Raw genomic sequence first — 19982 nt, 5'->3', positions numbered from 1 at the left:
CGGGCAGCCTGGGGCGGGAGGGGTTTAATGGAGGAGGATTCGGCTGCAGGGAGGAAGGCGCCGGCGGGAAGAGCTTTTCGTAATCGCGCCCCGCGAAAAACAGAAGCCGCGAAAGCTGGCAGCTCAAGCCGCGCTCGCGCTGCTCGGTTTCACGAGTTGCGCACGTGCAAAGACTCGGATTATTGCGGTCTTGGCGTAGATCTGGCCCGTTGGGCCTAGTCAAAGATGGGATGCTAATTACACGTTCTTTGGGCCGGGGACTATGGAAAGAGAACTGGAACGCTGAACGGGATAAAATAAGTTATCATATACTTACAATAATTTTCTCATCAGAAAACGTTGAAAACGGTGCAGTATAGAAAATTCACAAGCGTATAAAAAAATTTCAATTACACTAGTAAACAAATTAAAGGAACTTGTGATGATTTCCAGAACGACTTTAGGTGAACCTACTACAATGCAAAGAACTCAATAAATCCAAATAAGACTCACTAAATCCAAATACTAACTTGTTTGGATCTAGATTTTGCATAATTTTCATGTAAAATTTGCCACTTCAATTTGATAATTTCGTCGAATTAACTTTTATTTTTCCAATCATAAGTTTTTTTGGGGGGAAGTTTCCAATTAAAAGTTAGGAGTATATAAAGGAAGAAAAACTGTGCAAGCAGCCGCTGACAGGCCGGCACTTTCAGCAACACACCCTTCCTCCAGCCCAAGCACCGCCAGCCGCCATATAAACCAAAACCCTAAAACCCATCTCCCCCTCTCTTTTCCCCTCCCTCTTCCCGGTCCGAGGAGCGACCTCCGCCGCCGCCGCCATGCCGAAGCACTACCGCCCTGCGGTAATCGTCCATTCATCCTCGTCACCTCCTGCACCCCTCTCCCAAAGGCGCTATCTTTGTTATCCGCCGAGCCTCTGAATTGCTGTTCTTCCTTTGCTTCAGGGCAAGAAGAAGGAGGGGAATGCCGCGAAGTACATCACGAGGACCAAGGCGGTCAACTACCTGCAAGTCAGCCTTGCAATTTTCAGGTTTGTTACCATCATCCGATCAGTTCTGTTTATTACCGGGTCGTCATCTAGGAGCAGCCACCGCGTAAAATTTGGGATAAGCTTGTGGTGATTCTGGTGTTAGTCAGTTATGCTGAAACTGGAAATTTCAGTCATTTTTCTGTCAGTTAAACTTCCCAATAAGCTAAATAGTTTCAGTTTGTTGTGTCCTGAGTCACTTGTGTGGCATGAGTAATAAGTCAAAATTGCAGTTCTAATTCGCAAATATCTTCGAAGAATTGTATTGAAAATCTCCTGCTTATTGCAGGAAGCTATGTATTCTCAAGGGTGTTTTTCCTCGTCAACCGAAGAAGAAGGTGGAAGGAAACCACAAGACATACTACCACATGAAGGATATTGCCTTCATCGCTCATGACCCTTTGATCGAGAAGTTCAGGTAACTTTTTGTGGGTGACTACTGACTGGAGGGGTAGTCACTTGGAGGATGAAGTTTTACATAATTCCTCATTGCTCTATGTACTGTCCGAGGAATAAGTGTTCCATGGATACATTTGGATATGCATTTTTAATTGGAAGAGGGATGTTATGTTTATACACTGTCTTAACTTCTATTAGTGATAGTTTCAATAGTTGTTTTTTTACAGTAGACTGATTTTCACTAAATCAACTCTGTAACTAACTCTCAAAAGACTTGTTTATTTACGTCGGGATATAGAACGTGGTTACAGATTCATGAAAAGCCATTATCCATTATTTTTCACAAAGAAACTATTTTAAGGGTATGACTCACGTTTAACCAAACAAATGCTACGAATCAAGATTGTAACCAACAAATTTAACATGTTTTCCTGTAATGAAGGATATTTATAAGTGAGCTGATTGCTTAAATGCCTGATCTAAACAACCATTTATTCTTGCTAGTTAACCTGAACCATTTGAAAAATTGTATTTTCAATGGCAAGAATTTTTTTAACAAACTTAGTGTTGGCAAACAAAGGTCATTGGCTGCATCAAAATTATTTTGGTAGTCTTGTAGGGGCTGTTTACCTGAGCTTTTACTTTTGAAAATGTTGATTTGGGAATTGGGATTATGGCTTTGGGAAAGCTTAATGTGAAAATTCTCTGTAGATGAAGGGTATAGTATACGACTATATGCACAGTGGTAAACTGAGAACATTATCCCTCAGAATCCACATAAGAAGCTCTAGACCTAGTAGTAAAGACAGCCTTTGGTTCTCTGTATTGATCTCCAGAAGCAGGCTGTTTGTTTCAGATTCTGCTTCCTGGAGAGAAGCAGTTCCTGAAAAGGGGCTGGAAAAAACAGGACCTAAAAGACGTAGCCGTGTGGCTCGTTGTTCATTGGTGATGGAAAACCTTGCTGCTTGATTGTGAGAAAGACTAGTGGCCTCTTATTTACTTTGCTGTTTATGATAATTATTGGTGTAGGTGCTTTATGTGATTCGCAATATTCAATATTCCTAAAACTTTTTAATGATACTGCTTCCACACTGTTATTTTATGTGGTAGTGATTAGAGTACATGAGAATAAGATCATTGTAAGAATCCTTGTTTTTTCCCCTTATGTTTCATGTACTTGATAATCCTATTATGTTTGATTTCAGGCAAATCAAGGTCCACAGAAAGAAGGTTAAGAAGGCTATTGCTAAGAAAAACAGGGATCTTGCGGACAGACTGTTGAATCGGCCACCAACATACAAGCTTGATAAGCTGGTCCTTGAAAGGTACCAAGTGAAATACAATTGTTTTTTCAGGAGTTCATCGAGTACTGTATGTAGCATTGACTTTTTTTTGTTTATTCAACAGATATCCTACATTTGTTGATGCTCTTCGAGACTTGGATGACTGCCTTACATTGGTTCATCTGTTTGCGGCATTACCTGCTGTTGATGGTGAACGTGTTGAAGTCAATCGGATCCATAACTGCCGCAGGTTTGTTTTGTTTGATATCGCAAAATTTTCTCAGCCACATGTTAACCGGTGAATATAGGTTAATATAAAAATATCTACATTTTCCCTTTAATATCGTATGATTACACTTGAACCTGCATATGGTCTGTGGCTTGCTACTTTGTGGTCCTCAAAGGCCAAGCTGAAATCACAATATTGTAAACAGAAAGAAGAGCTTGTGCTTGGCCATTTGCCTTCTTTAGGCCCCATCTGTTATTTCTACTTATGTGAAGAAGCCATTTTGATTTTGATGTACTTTAAAATATTCTTATAGGTTAAGCCATGAATGGCAAGCATACATATCCAGAACTCATTCCCTGAGGAAGACATTTATTTCTGTGAAGGGCATATATTACCAGGTAATTACTTATGGCACATTTCTTTGATCTTTGCACCTTGATACCTTTTGTTATGTCATTGCCCCATGCAATAGTAAACAATTCATGATTCTCTCATGTAACACAGGCTGAAGTTCAAGGACAAAAGATCACTTGGTTAACTCCTCATGCTCTTCAGCAAGTATTAACTGATGATGTTGACTTCAATGTGATGCTTAGTTTTTTGGAATTCTACGAGGTAACAAATATGGTTGACTATAATGTGATGCTTTAGTTCTTTTGTGTCTCGCTCATGTTTTCTGCAATTGCCGAAGTAAACTTCAGGCAATGATTACCATTATGTTAGTATTTTTTATTTGAAGGCAGGTATTTTTGGCTTGTTGTAGACAGATGGTGCTTTTGTTTTGGCTGGCATATTAAGCCTCTTTTTTTAACTAATAATCATGTTTGAATGTTAATTTGCTTCCTGCAACTGCAAATGTGTGTTATTGCAATATAATATAAGGCTGAGAAAGTGAGAAGTGTACCCTGTAAAAACTCGGCTGGGTGGGGGAAAGACCGCCCCACCGGTATTAACTTAAGAAGAAGCCTCGGCTTCCCCGACCGAGAAAATCCCCGAACCCTGGCCCCGCCCTGACACTGGGAGACGTAACCCCTGGGAACTGTGCCTGGGCCATGTAAGGGTCCTCAGGCCGACTTGGGCCGTCTCACAACCAGTGCTTTGGCACACGGGACCAGCGAGGGGATTTTTTTTACCCTCAGCCTGAAATTCGCTCCCACGGGGAGTCGAACTCAGGACCTGAGGGGTGCTGCCGGAGTGACTAACCAACTGGGCTAGCATCCTTTGGCAGAAGTGTGCCCTGTAGGCACTTGTCAAATACAAAATGATGCTATTTCCTTCTTGCATTGTGACATTGCCCTCATTGGGTTGCTGAGTAAAATCACCCGTAGATCATGATATGTTAGGATGTCCAAACCCAGATATTTTACGATGTCCAAATCCAAGTATGTTATAATGTTCAGTAATAGTGTGGTGCTTTATAAACTACATAACCGGTATTATATGTGATTTTGTGCTGTTATCTATAATTCTGTAGCATAGTTTCCTAGACTGATAGCTTGGCATTTTTTTAATGTTCCCTTGGAAAATTTATCACGTTTTGTTGAGATAAAATAACAACTTAACTTTAATAGTGCTATTTGTAGTGTTTGTTTCAACTTTGTGACTAGCCTATTGTTCCTGCAGACTCTTCTTGGATTTGTAAACTTCAAGCTCTACCATTCAATTAATGTAAATTATCCCCCAATTCTGGATCCTCGATTGGAAGCTTTAGCTGCTGGTATGCTCTGATGCTTATTATTATTAACTTCAATTGTTTGTCTTTTTAATGCATACCCGTCATATGCCCTTTGCTCTTTTTTTGGGGGTCTAAGTTTATGTGGACCCTTCTTTTTCTGACATTTTCATGTTAATCTGTACCAGAGCTCTATGCACTGTGCCGATACATCTCTACTGGTTCTGGGAGAGTGACTGGAAATTCAGAATCTGGTGGAGCAATCAAGGAAAAAGAGGATGAAAACAAAAAAGAAAGCTCAAAAGCTGATGAGTCTGAACTCAGATTGGCACAGCTTCAACATCAGCTCCCAGCTAATGAACCTGGTACACTAATGCATCTTGTAGAAGAATCGACTGCTGTTGACACAGATGATGACGAGACCAAAGAATGTAAAAGTTTATTTAAGAACTTAAAATTCTACTTGAGTCGGGAGGTACGTTATTGGAATTTGGCCTTATTGCAAGCCAACTATTTGGTGATAGATCAATTAAGTGTGTTCTATTCGGATAAATTTTCCTATTTTAAAATCCTTCATTTACTTCCAGGTGCCTAGGGAGTCCCTTCTATTTATTATCCCGGCATTTGGTGGAACTGTTTCATGGGAAGGAGAAGGAGCTCCATTCAACGAAGTAGATGAAGACATCACTCATCAGGTTGATTTCAATTGCCACAATTCAACTGAACTATGTTAGTGGAGACATTTTGATGTACTCTAATAAAAGATGCTACATGAAGTAATGAAGTAATTTCCTTCGGCCCCACAATGTAGTTTATTGAGACGTAGTTATCTCTTCAGTAGCACACAACAGTAAAAATCGATCATCTGAAAAGCACACAGAGGAAGTCATATCAACTGATTCACGGCAACTGTTTTATGCTCACTCCTAATCATATGGCAGTCCAAAAAAGGACTATGCTGTCACATCCTCACACTATATATAAAGTGTTTTTGAGTCCATGATCACTGAACAATTACATGATCCATACACCACTCATTGTGAGGTGCTGTGGCTGACGTGTGGTCTGGGTTGTTTGAGGGATTAGTGGCATTTGATGAACCTTTGATATTATTATTCGGTTTTACATGAAGAATTATGATTTCATTCCTATGGATTTGTTAACGTAATGGATATTTTGTGTGAGCCAATCAACTTCATGCACTTGCTTCTATAGAATATCCATTGCATGTTACAGCTATTTTGTTCGATTATACCTTGAATTCAGTTGTTACATGCTGTTTCTTTATTAAATATATATTAGAAAGTTGTTTTTTATTTGTTATGTTTCTTTAATTTGGATTCTAAGTTAACTGAATCGTCACTTCTATTGTAATGCAGATTGTTGATAGGCCAACACAAAGCCATGTTTTCCTCTCTAGGGCATATGTCCAACCACAGTGGGTATTTGATTGTGTAAATGCTCGCATCATTTTGCCAACAGAGGGGTATCTTGTGGGAAGGTATGTCATAATATGGGACGTACATGATATCAGCAATCTTTACATAGTGATAATAGCTTTTAGCATAATGTATGAGACATACAAATTGCCAAGTTCTGTTATCCTTCTGCTACTAGATACTCCTTCTGCTACTAGATACTTACCAGTTGCTGCTCTCTGTTGTTACCCATGGAACTTGCTAGCTGCTACTGCTAATGCTTACTATGTCCTCCGCCCACGAAAATAAGTGATTGAAGTCAAACTTTTAAATTTGACTAACTTTATGGGAAAGAACAATAATTCAATCAGATCCATGTATGAAATATTTTTCACAGTATGCCTCTTCGACATGGTAGATTTTAATATCCTTCTATAAATTAGGTCAAACTTGTTTAACTTAGGACAAACCCAGAGTTCCTTATATTTCTGGACGCATGGAGTAGTTGCAAGTGCTACCACTAAAATTTGTTTCTGCTACTGCAACTGTACCACAGTTTTTTCTAAAATACTGAACTTTTAGTTAAATTGTCATCATTGGCTACAGGTTATGATTTATACTTCTGCAATAATGTTGGAAACTAGCCGTTCTTATGTCTAGTAGATGATGTCCTTTCAATTCGTTATGTTGCAGAGTACCTCCACCACATTTGTCTCCTTTTGTGGATAACGACACAGAGGGTTACATTCCTGAGTATGCTGAGACAATAAAGAGGCTGCAAGCTGCTGCTCGCAATGAGATCTTGCCTCTGCCAGGTGATGAAGATCTGGACAATTCGTTGGTAGCTGCAATGATGGATCGAACAGAGTCAAATGAAGCTGCTGAAAAGAAGATGAAGGTGAGTTGTTTGTTTTCAGTTTAAGCAGTCTCTAGTTCAGCTGTCTTGTTGTACCAATCGCAATTCATTGTAACATGCTCTGCCTTTCTTTTTTTGTAGCTTGAGATGCTAGAGAAGCAATACCACGATGAGCTGAAAATGGAAATAGATGGCATTACTTTCTCTAATCTGTCAAATAAGAAAGCAGATAAGTCACTGGACACCATGGACAAGGATGATTCAAAGTCAGATCACGAGGATGATGAGAAGAAGCAAGCTGAGAAGGATAGTGCTGACATTTCTACGGCTCTCATGTCTCGGAAGCAGAGAGGCCTTTATAAGGCAATTGAGGTACGTGTGCTCAATCTTATATACTGCATTATATATCAACATCCTTCGATTTTTCATGCAATGGATGCCCGTACTCTGTTATATCAAATGACTTCACCATTCATACCAAAAGTTTTTAGCACCTAAACTCTTTGTTTGTGATCGCAGATTGGCAAGGAAAGGAAACGCGACAAAGTTGAGCTACTGAAGAAGAGAAAAAAGAACTCTGAGTCTAGTGCTTCTGCTAAGCGACGCTGAGTCAAGTTCATCAGCGCGGCATGTATCAGTTTGGTGTAGCATTTCATGTAGCGGCGCTGCCGTGATCAGCATTGCGTGATGCCTTTTGATAGCTATGTTGTTTTTCTATGTTTGACTTAGAGATATCTATGCTGTTCAAAGTGGGCTTTAACCTTGTGCACCAGGAATACAGGATACTTGAAATACAATTTTGATAATTCTACTTGGTGTAGTCATTGTGAGATGTGCCTGTCTTATATTCAGACAATTGTATTCTCAGTCCTTGATCTGTCGATGAATTTTTTCTTGCCCCTGCTTGGCTTCTAGTCTCGCGGCGAGCTGCTGGCTGCCTGCGTTCTTCTGGACAATAGTACACGAACACGACGGAGCAACACGGCGGAGAGTCGAGGGCTCGGCTTTGGCCGGCGCCATGCCCGTGGAGATGAGCGCGCTCGAACGGGAAGTGGATCCGCGGTAGGTTTATGAGGTATGCCCGAACCCTGCTAGACCGTGCCCTGTTCCTTGGGTGCCCTACCAGCTTCGCCGTGGACGCCCCGCGGTTCACCGGCGCCGTTAGCGGCAGGTGCGCTGCCTACTTCGTCCCAGCTCGCGGAACGGCGGAAGAAGGCTGGCTTTGACGACCACAGATCAATACTAGATGTAAAATTATAAAAATATTTTGTTTTTTTTTTTGTGATGAGTGGATGAGATGTCAGTTGTCTTTTGTAAAAAAATTTCAAAAATTATCTTATTTTTTGTGACAAGGTAATATTTTTGTGAGATAAATTTTAAACTTTAGAATTATATTTATTTTAAGACGGAGGAAATAACTCTGAGGATGCCAGCAAGACGATGGTGGGTGGGTGGAGGAGCTCCAGACCGGCGCCGGACGGAAAACGACACGCTCATGACGTGGCTCGCGCCCCGGCCTTCCGCCATAGCTGATAGCTCTTGAAGCTGAACCATTTTTTTTCGCGGGGCTTGGGGAAGTCGCAGATGCAAGTGTCATCTGTGACTGTCAGAAGGTACAGTCATTTGCTGGGATGGCCACAATCGACGAACCAGCTGATGTGTTTTCCTATTGCTGCCATGGATGGAGAGCTGGAGTTGTACTGGTGGAACAATGAAGGAACCAACCACTGTTGTTGCTTGAGTAATCTTGCATCTACAATTTCTTGACTAACGTTTTTACTTGTCAAATTCTCTGATTAAACATTTTGTCTGCTTGACTTTTTTTTCCTTTTACGATTTGCTGAATCAGCAATACCATAGACTTGCTTCAGCTACAGCGTGGTGCTAACGAGCAACAAAAGCAGGGGTGTGTCGCTTCATAAAAAAGCCAAACAATTCTTACATATCCTTTCTAAATCTTGCAAGCTGCCTGCGATCATAGCCACCTCTCCTCCCGTAGGGGTTTGAAGGGCCAATTCCATGCCTCCGTCCACCAGCCCCCTTCCTCATCTTTCGGTGTTTCGATGCACTACTCTCCAGGTTCAGACTCACTTTAGGAAGGTCTTTAAAACCGAATGATGCCGCTACTTTCTGAAAGACAACAATGAATTAGACCTCTAAAGTCGTTCACTTCTGTGTGGGATTAAAACCCCAAGAATTAATATGCAAATAACTAGCTGTGTGAGATTAAAACCCCAAGGAGAAGCAAAAATGTTCTTCATGACAACTTAAAATTATGCAAGTAAAAAACAAAGGCAGAGTACATATATATGCGCCCCCTCCCCCACCACATAGGGCGAATTTCAATTTGCAGTGAAACAAAATGATGAGCGGGTGAAATGCACAGAAACAAACCACAGAACCTTGAGGAAGGACTTCCCACGTTTACCTTGAGATCGAGTCGATGGATATCAAAAATGTCTTTCATAGAGTGTGAGTTGTATGCCAGAAGGTAGGAACTGTAAGCTTCCTTCGCGGACTCGTTTAGTACGTAATTCCCACCAACAATATACTCCTGCTCCAAACTCTAGTCATAATACTACCCTTTGAAACAAAATGATTGAGTTGCGAAAGAGACTCACAAATTTTGATTGCAATTTGAGCACTTTCTTTTCACTGGGCTCATATTCAGTCAGGGAAATATTGGCCGCCTGCAAGCAAACATTAAATGTGTTATTCCTCTGTCCAATTATGTAGAGCGTGTATGCTATTGGACAAGAAGCCAAGTCGTATAAAATGCTTATAGCTATAAAATAATACAAGATTCATATTTCAAAGTACTTTCAAACTATATCGACTTTTAATCATATTTCAAAGTACTTTCACACTATATTGCCTTTGTAGCTAGACGACATATAATGTCAGAAAACAATGTTCATATACTTCAAGGTTCCTCTCAATAAAGTGGGGACCATCATTATGTCACTGAAACATATATTACCTGCAGGCGAATGAGCAACTTTAATTCTTCTGGTAGTAAGAACAGTAACGCACTTCCTTTGCCTTCATTACCTCGGGCAGTACGACCAACTCTGTGAATGTAATCCTACAAATTAGATTCCAATATCAAGTTAGCAAAAGTGAGAAATATACTATTTCTTTAGCACAGTTCAGAACCACTGACCTTTGGGTCATCTGGAGGATCATATTGCACAATATAGTCCTAAACAAGGCAACAGAACTTTACGTAAGGGATTAGGGATGTACAAAGAAGTACACATGGTTTAAAAAACACAGGACAAAACCTTACCACATTAGGAATATCAAGGCCACGTGCTGCCACATTAGTGCATAATAAGATACCCTTTTCTTCCTTAAATCGGAAGAATGTACTAGTTCGTTTCTGCTGCTTCATTTGACCATGGATATTGATGGACTATGGATAAAAGCCCCCACCCCTCCCACTATAACACCTGGGTTTTATGGTCGGGTTGGCTAGGTGGGGCGCGCTAACATGGTACCAGAGCCGAGGTCCCGGGTTCGAACCCACCCGGCCACGCATTTCCGCTGCGCGATTTCCCCTGCGCCTCTCGTGTGCTAAGACCTGCTGCGGGCTACGCCGGGCACTAGAACCTACTGCGGGCTACGCCGAGCTCGCACGCCGTAGGGGGAATGATGGACTATGAATAAAAGCCCCCACCCCTCCCACTATAACACCTGGGTTTTATGGTCGGGTTGGCTAGGTGGGGCGCGCTAACAGATATAATCACACTGTACTCTGAGGAAATTTAGAACCTCTGCATGGAATTTGACTGAGCTACATGATGAAAAGAACACCATGACCTTCTGCTTCTGGCGCACTTTCATCCTTAGGAAAGCATACAGAACCAGAAACCTTTTCTCACTAGGAATGACGCAGTAACCCTGCTGCAAGCCATCAACGGTGGGCTGTCAGAGAATCAAAGTTATTCCTGATACAAAGTAATCCAAATAATCTTTAAAAGACAGGGGAGCAGCATAGTAAAAGGAGTTCCATACCTTTATTTCAGAATCATCAACGCCAACATAAACAAGTTTTCGTTGCCTTTCTTCATTTTTCCGGAAAGTAAAATTTGCAAAATCTACAACCTGTTGGATGACAACACATAAGCATTAACACCAATAGAGAAATTAAGGAAAGTTTGAATAGGCTAAATAGCATATCCACTAACCTCCTGAGTCTGTGTGGCAGAAAAAAGAACAGTTTGTCTATCCTGCATACAGTTCATAATAATTCAAGGACAAAATAATCTCAGTACAAAGTTAAAGGCTGCACTATGCATGCGAAATTAATGAAATTGCCAGATGGTCATACCTGAGGGAGGCGTTTAAATATTTGTTTAATATCTTCCTCGAAATTTTGCTCAAGTATGCGGTCAGCTTCATCAATTATAAGGCACTACAATATACAGGATGAGTTATGCTGGAGCGGGGGGAGTTCAGTCATGATATTCATTGAATTTTCGATGAAATTTGATATCATTATTTGACTGCTAAATAGGGACCCATGGCACATGAACCAGCATGCAAGGCTTGGATTTCTCTATGGGCAGGCCAGCACAGTAGGCAAAATAATGTCCGACAACATGTTTACATTGCAATTATATGTTCCTTCCATTATAAAAGAGAGAATTTAGTTTGGTCACTGATGAAAAAAAATACTTTTAGCTACAGACCTACACTTCTACCCACTGTAACTTTCTCACTTAATTGGTTTACTAAATACTCCCTTCATCCCAAAAAAGAATGCAACTCTCGGTTCTTGATGAATCAAACAGTTTCAAGTTTGACCAAATTTATACAAAATAGTATTAGCATTTATGTTACAAAGTAAGTATCATTAGATGAATCATGTAATATATTTTCATACTAAATCAATTTGGATATATGAATGTTAGTAATTTTTTGTATAAATTTGGTTCAATTTAAAATTGTTTGAATTCTTGGAAAGCGAGAGTTGCATTCTTTTCGGGACGGAAGGAGTAACAAACTACATTATATCCATTGAACTTGCAAACCCAAAAATTCAGTGCAACTGATAACTAACAAAGACAAAACACGTAACTGAGTTAATAATGACTTCATAAAAATAGAAACTATTAGTTTTTTCGACTTGCATATACTTGCCATAATGTGCCCTGAAATTCGATCTATGCTCTAATTCACTATCAATAGATAGACTTCCTGTCATGGATGAGAAAGAGGTACACACATGCAAAGAATTAATATAGTAAAATAATTAGGATACAGATTGTGCAAATAGAGAAGTATGAAATTGCTGGTTGTATTTGTATTAATGTGACAATTTACACATGTGCAGTATTTCAACAGAAATATTTCTTTGGATCTTGGAAAAATATGATAGTAATCAGAACGTGTTTACCTTTAGACTTTTGTAATTGAAACTACTCGTATTTCGCAGATGGTCTAGAAGCCTGCCTGGCGTTGCAACTAATACATTGACCCCTTTCGCGAGCTGGTTGGCCTCACTTCTCATGTTAGTGCCACCAATTACATGTCCAAGAGTTTGTGAGTGATACTTCATTAATTCATTGGCCACATCGTGTGTCTAGCACAAATGCATCAATGGAATATACATAATTAAGGATAGTGAAAAGTGTGAGTCCACACGAATGAGTAGTCTCAGCAGGCATCCAACATTTAGATACACGACAAATAACTGCCTTTTTGAAGCTCAACACCTAGCTAATTTTTTTTATTTGAAGAAAACAGGAGGGGCATGCTCCTACTGGATATATATTGAAGAGAGTTGCAGCAAATAAAGAAAGGAGAGAAAACATAAGAAAAACACCTAGCTAATATTTTGCAGTAGCAATGCGAAAACTGTATTTTTGACCTTGTCTTCAAAGTACTTTAAAATTGACAACTTTGTGCGTCATATTTACACAGAATTATCTTAGCAAAGAATATATCGTCTCAGTTGGGACATCTGATTATGATTGTTTCACTCACAGCAAGTTCTTGAGAAGTCAAAATACAGTTCATCATGCATACCTGGATAGCAAGCTCCCTTGTCGGGCAAATCACAATAACTCCAGTCCCGTTCCTCGGCAAGAAGTGGGAGCTGCAGAGCAGTTCGATCGCTGGTACAAGGAAGGCAAGGGTCTTCCCTGAGCCAGTCCTGGCTGAACCCATCACATCACTTTGTTCCATCAGATGCGGTATTGATCTAGCTTGAATCTGCAGTAGCGAAAATAACCATGCACACATGCCATTGCTAAAGTCCAACAGCGCATCACAGAGCCATTGGCCGCATGATGCAATCATTCACAGAAACACTCAACTGCACTGAACTTGCCAAAAAGATACGATGATGTGATGGTAAAATTTAGACGGTGGCGAGCATGACCTCGGTGAGGTGGGTGTAGTTCATCTCCCTGATGGCCTTGGCAGTGAGCTCGGAGATGTCGAGGTCGGAGAAAAGCTTGTTTGTCAGAATCCCACCTCCCTTGCCCTTCTTCAGCTTTTCTCCCCCTTTCTTCTCCTTCACCATCCCCTTCTTTTTCTTCTCCAACCTGTCCTCCTTCCCCGTCCCGTCCATCCCACCCCCTCCCTCTCGCTTCCGCTTCACCTTCCGCATCTGCAGGATCCCCTCGTCGCGGACGGTGTGATGTGTCGTAAACCGCAGCGACGGGGTTCTTCGACGGCTGGGCCGAGCGGGTACAGGGTTTACGGTCCATGGCGGCGGCGGAAGAGGCCTCGGCTTTGCTATAGATCGGTGGTGCAGGAGCGCATCTGACTCTATATCCGTCTTGTGGGGCCATGAGTTGCGGATCGCACGCAATCCAATACTCGCTTATCCTGCCCCGTTTGGTTCCCGCTACCTACAACAGAATCTTTTTTTATGAAATAGTAAATGAAGTCAATTTGTTCAGAGATGGGTATAATTTTTCGCGACGAATCTAATGACAGTAATTAATAGATAATTGGCTATATTGATGCTACAGTAACTATTCTCTAACCGCGCGGTCAAATGTCTCATTAGATTCTTCAGGGTTCCTAGTGCAGAGTTCTGAAATTAATTTTATCAACTGACTTTATTTGACACTATAATTAACGATCAAAGTGTCACTCTTCACTACGCCACGCCAGCACAAATCAAACGGCCACCAGCAGTCTCTCTGCTTCCCGAATGAGATTTATAACTCGCCGTCGGAGGAAGAGCCGTGGGTAGCGCCAGATCCGCCGGGGCCCAAGCAAGGTCTTAGTCAGGGCCAAGGATCTCGGCGGCGATGACCTCGTCGGACGCGTCGCCTTCGACCTCGCCGAGGTGCCCGTCCACGTGCCCCCGGAGTCGCCGCTCGCGCCGCGGTGGTACCGCCTCGAGACCAAGCGCAGTGAGAAGATGCCCCACGGCGAGATCATGCTCTCCGTCCAGTGGCGTAGCCAGAATTTGGAGCAATGGTGGTTCATTGTCTAATTTTTTTTACCCGCTATAAATTTAACATGTCGGTAAAATATTAAGATGAAGATCTATTTGACTAATCTAAGAACCAAGAGATTCCAATAATATATTATTTTCTAGTGACATAGAATAAAATAAGATTTTGTGCACTTATGCTTGATGGTGAATCGTTGTTGCTGATCAAAGCCACTAGGCACTAGCAAATAGATGACACATTGCTGATCACAGCCACTAGCAAATAGCAGATGCGTGATGCATCATGCATCTCTAGCTCAGTAGCTCTACGGAGAGATTTGAAGGAAAAATTGAAACATGACTAAACAAATAGGATAATCGAAAAAAGATTTTGAGGCGTATTGCAAAGCACTCACATGTGCTGCTCACCTGTTTGTCGACTCGTCGTCTGGCGCCCGCCACTGGCCCGTCGACTGTCGCTGCCGCTATGTGTCGTAGTAAAAAGAGAGATCGGAAGGGTGCAGCAGGCAGCAGGATACGAAGTCGCACTCTCTGCGCTCTGCGAAACAGAAAAGTAGAGTTGCAGAAATACGAAAGCTACGAAGTACGGCACATGGGCTGCTGTCATCCAAATTTTGCCTTGGATGGGCCGAGCACACGGTGGTCCATGGACCACCCGGACCACCATGTAGCTCCGCCCCTGTCTCCGTCTGGCTCGGCACCAAGGCCGACGAGGCGTTCCCGGACGCCTCGCACTCCGACGCGCAAGCCGCCGCGGCCGTCGCGTCGACGCGTGCCAAGGTGTACTTCTCGCCCAAGCTCGTGTACCTCCGCGTCGCTGCCATGGGGGGGGCAGGACCTCATCCCGCATGACACCTCGCGCCCCATGAGCACGAGGCTGAGGACCGGGAAACGCGTCCACCTCCCCGCGGCGGCGGAGCACGAGCTACTACCGGCGACTCCTCCTGCTCCGAGCCCTTCAGCGAGTGCGGCAGCGACGACCTCTCCTTCATGCCCGCGGCCGCCGCGGGCATCCACTGCCTGCTGCTGTCCTGCGCGGCGGAGGCGACGGAGGACGCCATCTCGATCGTCCCTCATGGCCGAGCTGGAGTCGCCGGCGCCGTCGCTGGACTCGCTCCGGCGCACGGCCATGGAGCTCTGGCAGTCTGGCTGCTGGCCAAGCACAACCCGGACATCCGGGTCCGCATCGTCAAGGCCGAGGGCGTGCGGCCGCTCATCAAGCTGCAGGAGCACGGCGTCATGGCGCTGCTCAGTGGTTTGTCCATGGAGCACGGCGTCGTGGCGGAATTTCTCTCTCTGCGAGACTGCAAAAAGGTTTATGCATGGAAAAGACTTTGTGCAGGTTCTACCATCTCTCGAGCTTCTAAAAATTTTATTTGATTGCATATGCAGGTACATGGTAAATATGCTGTCATGTCTGGTCGCTGGGATTGTTCTATTGCTCTTAATTAGCATGGTTATACCTTGTAAAATACTCTGCAGGAGTATATGGCCAATTTTCATGTTTGGAGTATAAGGCTTTGTGTAGATATATATATATGTTTGGAGTATATGGTCAATACGCTGTAGCACAATATAGAAAGAAGAAGCACTTTAGATGAGCTTTGCACATGAGCCTGTACCATAGAGTACACCTCACACAACATGGTGTGCCACGAGCCGTAGAACAAAAAGATTAAACAATGGATCTTTAACATTTAAAAAAATACTACGAGTGAACTCCTCAACCAAAGTACGTATATATTATATTATTTTATTTCAATGGTACAGAAGCTGGGCGAGTACGGCCAAGGCGTGCGCGCAGGTCGTCGAGTGCTGCGGTGGCCGTACGCGTACGTGTACTACTGCCCGGCTGGACCGGTGCGCGGAGCTGGAGGCGAAGGGTCATCAAACGAGCATGCGGGAAGAAAATCCCCCTAATCAAATCTTCCGAACTGTTGCCAGGAGAGGAATACTACATCTCGAATCATCCGAAATCTCCCAAACGTGTCACCTCAATCGTTAGAAAGAAAAAAAATTGGAAGGAAGGATTGCTACTCTAATTGCTGGACCAAAACAAATAAAAAGTACTGGAGGGATTGGGGGCATTTTTGCGCGATCGATTTGCGCGATACCAATTATTGACCGAATCAAATTCCAGAATGATTTTGAAAGAGCATGCCATCGTCCACTTGCACCCTCCAACAGTCCAACGCGGTACAAGAGGCCCACCGGCCAGCCACTCAGCCGCCGCCGCCTCCCCTTACCCCTTCTCCCTCCACCCGCGCCAACGCCATGCTGCTCGCTCCTCTGTCGCTGGACCCCGCCCCCTCCCCCGTCCTCCGCCCCGCCGCCGGAAGCTACGGCGGCCGCATCCTCCCGGGGCTCGCGCCGCGCCTGTGCCGGCCGCTGAGGGCGGCTCCCGTGGTGCCCGCCACAGCGGAGGAGCCGACGTCGGCGGCCGCGCGGGGCCGGCTGGAGTCGCTGAGCCAGGTGGCGGGGGTGCTCGGCACACAGTGGGGCGACGAGGGCAAGGGGAAGCTCGTCGACATCCTCGCGCAGCGCTTCGACGTCGTAGCTCGGTGCCAGGTCTTTCATTCTCTCTCGCGCGCGCCCGGAAGTCGTAATGCTCGTTGCTTTCTTACTGCTCGCCGGTCCGGATGGTGTTCGAGGAAATTGCTCGTGGATATGAGTTAGTATCAGGTTTCGCGTAGGAGATGAATTGGTAAATGCTTGAGATGAACATGCTCACTGTAGGGCGTTTTCATTTTCGCCACTTTCCGTTCTCTTGCTCTGCTGTACCTTTTTTGTTCTTTGCATTTGGCGCGGTTCCTTTTTTTATTCTTAGAGAACAATGCCACCATCACGATCAAAACGGCGTTACAATATTTTCGTGGAGGTGGCTAGAGGATATTGAAGGAACTTTGTAATGTCGTCGCGAAAGTTTTAGAGCCTGCGAGATCCCCTGTTTGGTAGCGAGTAGTTACTGCTGAGGATTGTCATGCGACTAATTGTTACAACTATCGAAAGCACATGTCCAGATTTTTTAAGCATTAGTGCTTGAGTCGTGCTTTCTTTATAGGGTAATTCATATCCATCAAAAGAATGGCTCGGTCTGAAGACCCTGTCATTTGGCGATATTCAATAATGTGCTCAGTTAGGTTAAAATATAGATATGAGGTGCTTTGCGTCCTAAAACCTAATTTTATTCAGCTGTACCATACTAATCTTTTATGTTCTAAGAAAAAAATAGCAACTCGAATGTTTCATCAATCTCTTCACTGCTAGAAGTTAGACAGCACTACATCACTATCTATTGGTGTTATGGACGTGAATCATGACCCAAGAGCAGGAAACATGCAGTATTCATATGTTTATGAGGTTGTATAAAACAAACAGAAAGCTGCTGCACTTTTTAGTAAAACTTGATTTAAATTCACTATTTCTGTTTGTAACAAGGTCTTGTATATGAGTTGCATTGTACTGAATCATTTTTAACATTTCTTTACGGAATTTTCTGTTTTTCAGTCACGTTATATCCAAACCACAATGAGTATGACCTTGAAAACACTGTAGTTTCTCAATCCAGCCTTCATGTTCCTTGTTCTCCAACTAGCAGACAGAGATTGTGGCTAGTGAAGCATCAATTTATTCTTTGGAAGGCACAGTTTTATGTTTCCTTCCCAATTATCATGTACTCAAAAAATCATTTACTTTTATGGTGTACATCTCTGTTATGGCAGTTCCTACCTTTTGCAATAATAAACATTGATTGAATCTCTATAGCCATTCACTAACAAAAGCAACCATTATTAAGAGCGCCAGCTACAAACATGTGGAGCTCCTTGTGATTTGACATATGACAGTATTTCCTTGTGAATAAAATTGGCTAAAAGAGTCTGCTCAACTTACTATTCATTCTGCTGTTCTGTGTGGTTATTTGAGGTTCTGTTAATTTAAGTTGGTCCTTCCTCTGAAAGAATTGGTGATAGTACCAGGAGTTACTTTTTGCAATAAGATTTGTTGTATGCCTGTTTTACTCTTTTAACGTGTAGTTTTTTTAATTAAAAAATGTTATTTAGGGTGGAGCTAATGCTGGACATACCATATACAATTCTGAAGGGAAGAAGTTTTCATTTCATCTTGTTCCATCCGGCATCCTTAATGAGGATACACAGTGTGTAATTGGTAATGGAGCAGTTGTTCATCTTCCTGGATTCTTTAAAGAAATTGACGGACTAGAGTCTAATGGAATTTCTTGCGAAGGAAGACTTTTGGTATCGGACCGTGCTCATCTTCTATTTGATCTACATCAAGTTGTTGATGGACTTAGAGAGGCAGAGCTTGGGAATTCCCTTATAGGGACAACAAAGAGAGGAATTGGACCATGCTATTCAAACAAAGTTATCAGGAATGGGCTCAGAGTTTGTGATTTGCGACATATGGATACCTTTGGTGCAAAACTCAACACCCTACTAAGAGATGCAGCTCTGCGCTTTAAAGATTTTGAATATGATAGTAAGATTCTCAAAGAGGAGGTTGAGAAATATAAAAGGTTTGCTGAACGATTGGAACCATTTATCACTGATACTGTGCACTTTATGAATGAGTCAATCTTGCAAAAGAAGAAAATATTGGTTGAAGGTGGCCAAGCTACCATGTTAGACATAGACTTTGGTACCTACCCATTTGTTACATCCTCAAGTCCCTCAGCAGGTGGAATTTGCACTGGGCTTGGTATTTCTCCTAGAAGTCTCGGTGATATCATTGGAGTGGTACGTTCAGTTGCTTAGCTGCTTCAAATTTCTTATTTTCCTTTCGTCCGAAACATAGTTTTCTATGTGCAGGTAAAAGCATACACGACTAGGGTTGGATCTGGTCCTTTCCCAACAGAACTTTTGGGTAAGACTGGCGACCTGCTCCGTGCATCTGGAATGGAATTCGGGACCACAACAGGTCGGCCCAGGCGTTGTGGCTGGCTCGACATAGTTGCACTGAAATACTGTTGCCAAATCAATGGCTTCTCATCTTTGAATCTCACAAAACTAGATGTGTTAACTGGACTCAAGGAAATTAAGCTCGGTATCTCATACTACACCAATGATGGTAACACAGTCCAATCATTTCCAGCAGACCTTGATCTTTTGGAGCAAATAAAGGTAAGAGAAAAACAGTTCATCAGGAAAAAAAACAGAAGAAACAGGTTATCATGTTTTATTGAGTTGTGTTTATCGATGTAACTTTATAAACATATAAATCAAAGAAATATGTCACAATGTGATTCATGTTTTTCTAAACAACTCTTGTGATCTCTGCTGGTGTAGGTCAAATACGAGGCCCTGCCTGGATGGCAGGAAGACATTTCCTCAATACGAGATTATAATGATCTTCCAGGAACTGCTCGTCGCTACGTGGAGAGGATAGAGGAACTGGTCGGCATTCCAGTCCACTATATTGGTGTTGGGCCTGGACGTGATGCCCTCATATACAAATAACTCTACTATCAGGGGTACCTCATTTAGTTTAATAATAATGTAAGAGGACTGCCTTGGTTACTAATAATGCATGCTGGTTGGAGGGTGCAGAATGCAGCATCCTTTGCCAAATGAGTTCAATGAGCTTCAGGAAGCATATTATCTCAATAAATTGCCGTACCCCATTCAGTCATTCTCATCTGTTGTTTTGATTGGCCATCT

At 42.7% G+C, this 19982-nt stretch overlaps 3 protein-coding genes across 5 annotated transcripts; 2 read left to right on the top strand and 1 right to left on the bottom strand.

The window, feature by feature from the left end:
- Nucleotides 1-678: 678 nt before the first annotated feature.
- On the top strand, nucleotides 679-7719 carry LOC120650092 (pescadillo homolog). Its single transcript, XM_039927111.1, has 14 exons — nucleotides 679-845; nucleotides 948-1033; nucleotides 1320-1448; nucleotides 2635-2754; nucleotides 2837-2962; nucleotides 3255-3339; nucleotides 3446-3556; nucleotides 4565-4658; nucleotides 4802-5088; nucleotides 5201-5308; nucleotides 5993-6114; nucleotides 6725-6929; nucleotides 7029-7259; nucleotides 7407-7719. The coding sequence occupies exons 1-14, from the start codon at nucleotides 822-824 to the stop codon at nucleotides 7494-7496; spliced, it is 1818 nt and encodes a 605-aa protein (XP_039783045.1). The 5' UTR covers nucleotides 679-821; the 3' UTR covers nucleotides 7497-7719.
- Nucleotides 7720-8599: 880 nt separating this feature from the next.
- Nucleotides 8600-13668, bottom strand: LOC120650093 (DEAD-box ATP-dependent RNA helicase 27-like). Of its 3 annotated transcripts, none has more exons than XM_039927113.1 (13): nucleotides 13276-13668; nucleotides 12921-13106; nucleotides 12289-12474; nucleotides 11221-11304; nucleotides 11078-11119; nucleotides 10905-10994; nucleotides 10631-10793; nucleotides 10177-10295; nucleotides 10051-10089; nucleotides 9868-9972; nucleotides 9509-9577; nucleotides 9316-9441; nucleotides 8600-9017 (listed from the first exon to the last, which is right to left on the bottom strand). In XM_039927113.1, the coding sequence occupies exons 1-13, from the start codon at nucleotides 13504-13506 to the stop codon at nucleotides 8826-8828; spliced, it is 1632 nt and encodes a 543-aa protein (XP_039783047.1). In that variant the 5' UTR covers nucleotides 13507-13668; the 3' UTR covers nucleotides 8600-8825. The 3 variants fall into 3 exon arrangements, with proteins under 3 accessions (XP_039783047.1, XP_039783048.1, XP_039783046.1); XM_039927114.1 differs by having other exon boundaries at nucleotides 10631-10790; XM_039927112.1 differs by having other exon boundaries at nucleotides 10631-10814; nucleotides 13276-13666.
- Nucleotides 13669-16531: 2863 nt separating this feature from the next.
- Nucleotides 16532-19953, top strand: LOC120650089 (adenylosuccinate synthetase 2, chloroplastic). The gene is made up of 4 exons (XM_039927108.1): nucleotides 16532-16875; nucleotides 18369-19061; nucleotides 19134-19445; nucleotides 19611-19953. The coding sequence occupies exons 1-4, from the start codon at nucleotides 16582-16584 to the stop codon at nucleotides 19779-19781; spliced, it is 1470 nt and encodes a 489-aa protein (XP_039783042.1). The 5' UTR covers nucleotides 16532-16581; the 3' UTR covers nucleotides 19782-19953.
- Nucleotides 19954-19982: the final 29 nt, after the last annotated feature.

Source organism: Panicum virgatum, chromosome 9K (assembly GCF_016808335.1).
Source record: "Panicum virgatum strain AP13 chromosome 9K, P.virgatum_v5, whole genome shotgun sequence".
NCBI classification, from domain to species: domain Eukaryota; kingdom Viridiplantae; phylum Streptophyta; class Magnoliopsida; order Poales; family Poaceae; genus Panicum; species Panicum virgatum.
This window is presented reverse-complemented; position numbering and strand designations above follow the sequence as displayed.

What these genes read in the sequence shown, in the direction of transcription:
- LOC120650089 (XM_039927108.1), top strand. Translation starts at nt 16,582, where the DNA reads ATGCTGCTCGCTCCTCTGTCGCTGGACCCCGCCCCCTCCCCCGTCCTC. An exon ending in ACGTCGTAGCTCGGTGCCAG is followed by an intron (nt 16,876 to 18,368) that starts GTCTTTCATTCT and finishes AATGTTATTTAG; the next exon opens with GGTGGAGCTAATGCTGGACA. An exon ending in TCGGTGATATCATTGGAGTG is followed by an intron (nt 19,062 to 19,133) that starts GTACGTTCAGTT and finishes TTCTATGTGCAG; the next exon opens with GTAAAAGCATACACGACTAG.
- LOC120650092 (XM_039927111.1), top strand. Translation starts at nt 822, where the DNA reads ATGCCGAAGCACTACCGCCCTGCG. An exon ending in TGAAGGGCATATATTACCAG is followed by an intron (nt 3,340 to 3,445) that starts GTAATTACTTAT and finishes CATGTAACACAG; the next exon opens with GCTGAAGTTCAAGGACAAAA. An exon ending in AATTCTACTTGAGTCGGGAG is followed by an intron (nt 5,089 to 5,200) that starts GTACGTTATTGG and finishes ATTTACTTCCAG; the next exon opens with GTGCCTAGGGAGTCCCTTCT.
- LOC120650093 (XM_039927112.1), bottom strand. Translation starts at nt 13,506, where the DNA reads ATGCGGAAGGTGAAGCGGAAGCGAGAGGGAGGGGGTGGGATGGACGGG. An exon ending in TATTTAAACGCCTCCCTCAG is followed by an intron (nt 11,120 to 11,220) that starts GTATGACCATCT and finishes AACTGTATGCAG; the next exon opens with GATAGACAAACTGTTCTTTT. An exon ending in TTGATGATTCTGAAATAAAG is followed by an intron (nt 10,815 to 10,904) that starts GTATGGAACTCC and finishes ATTCTCTGACAG; the next exon opens with CCCACCGTTGATGGCTTGCA.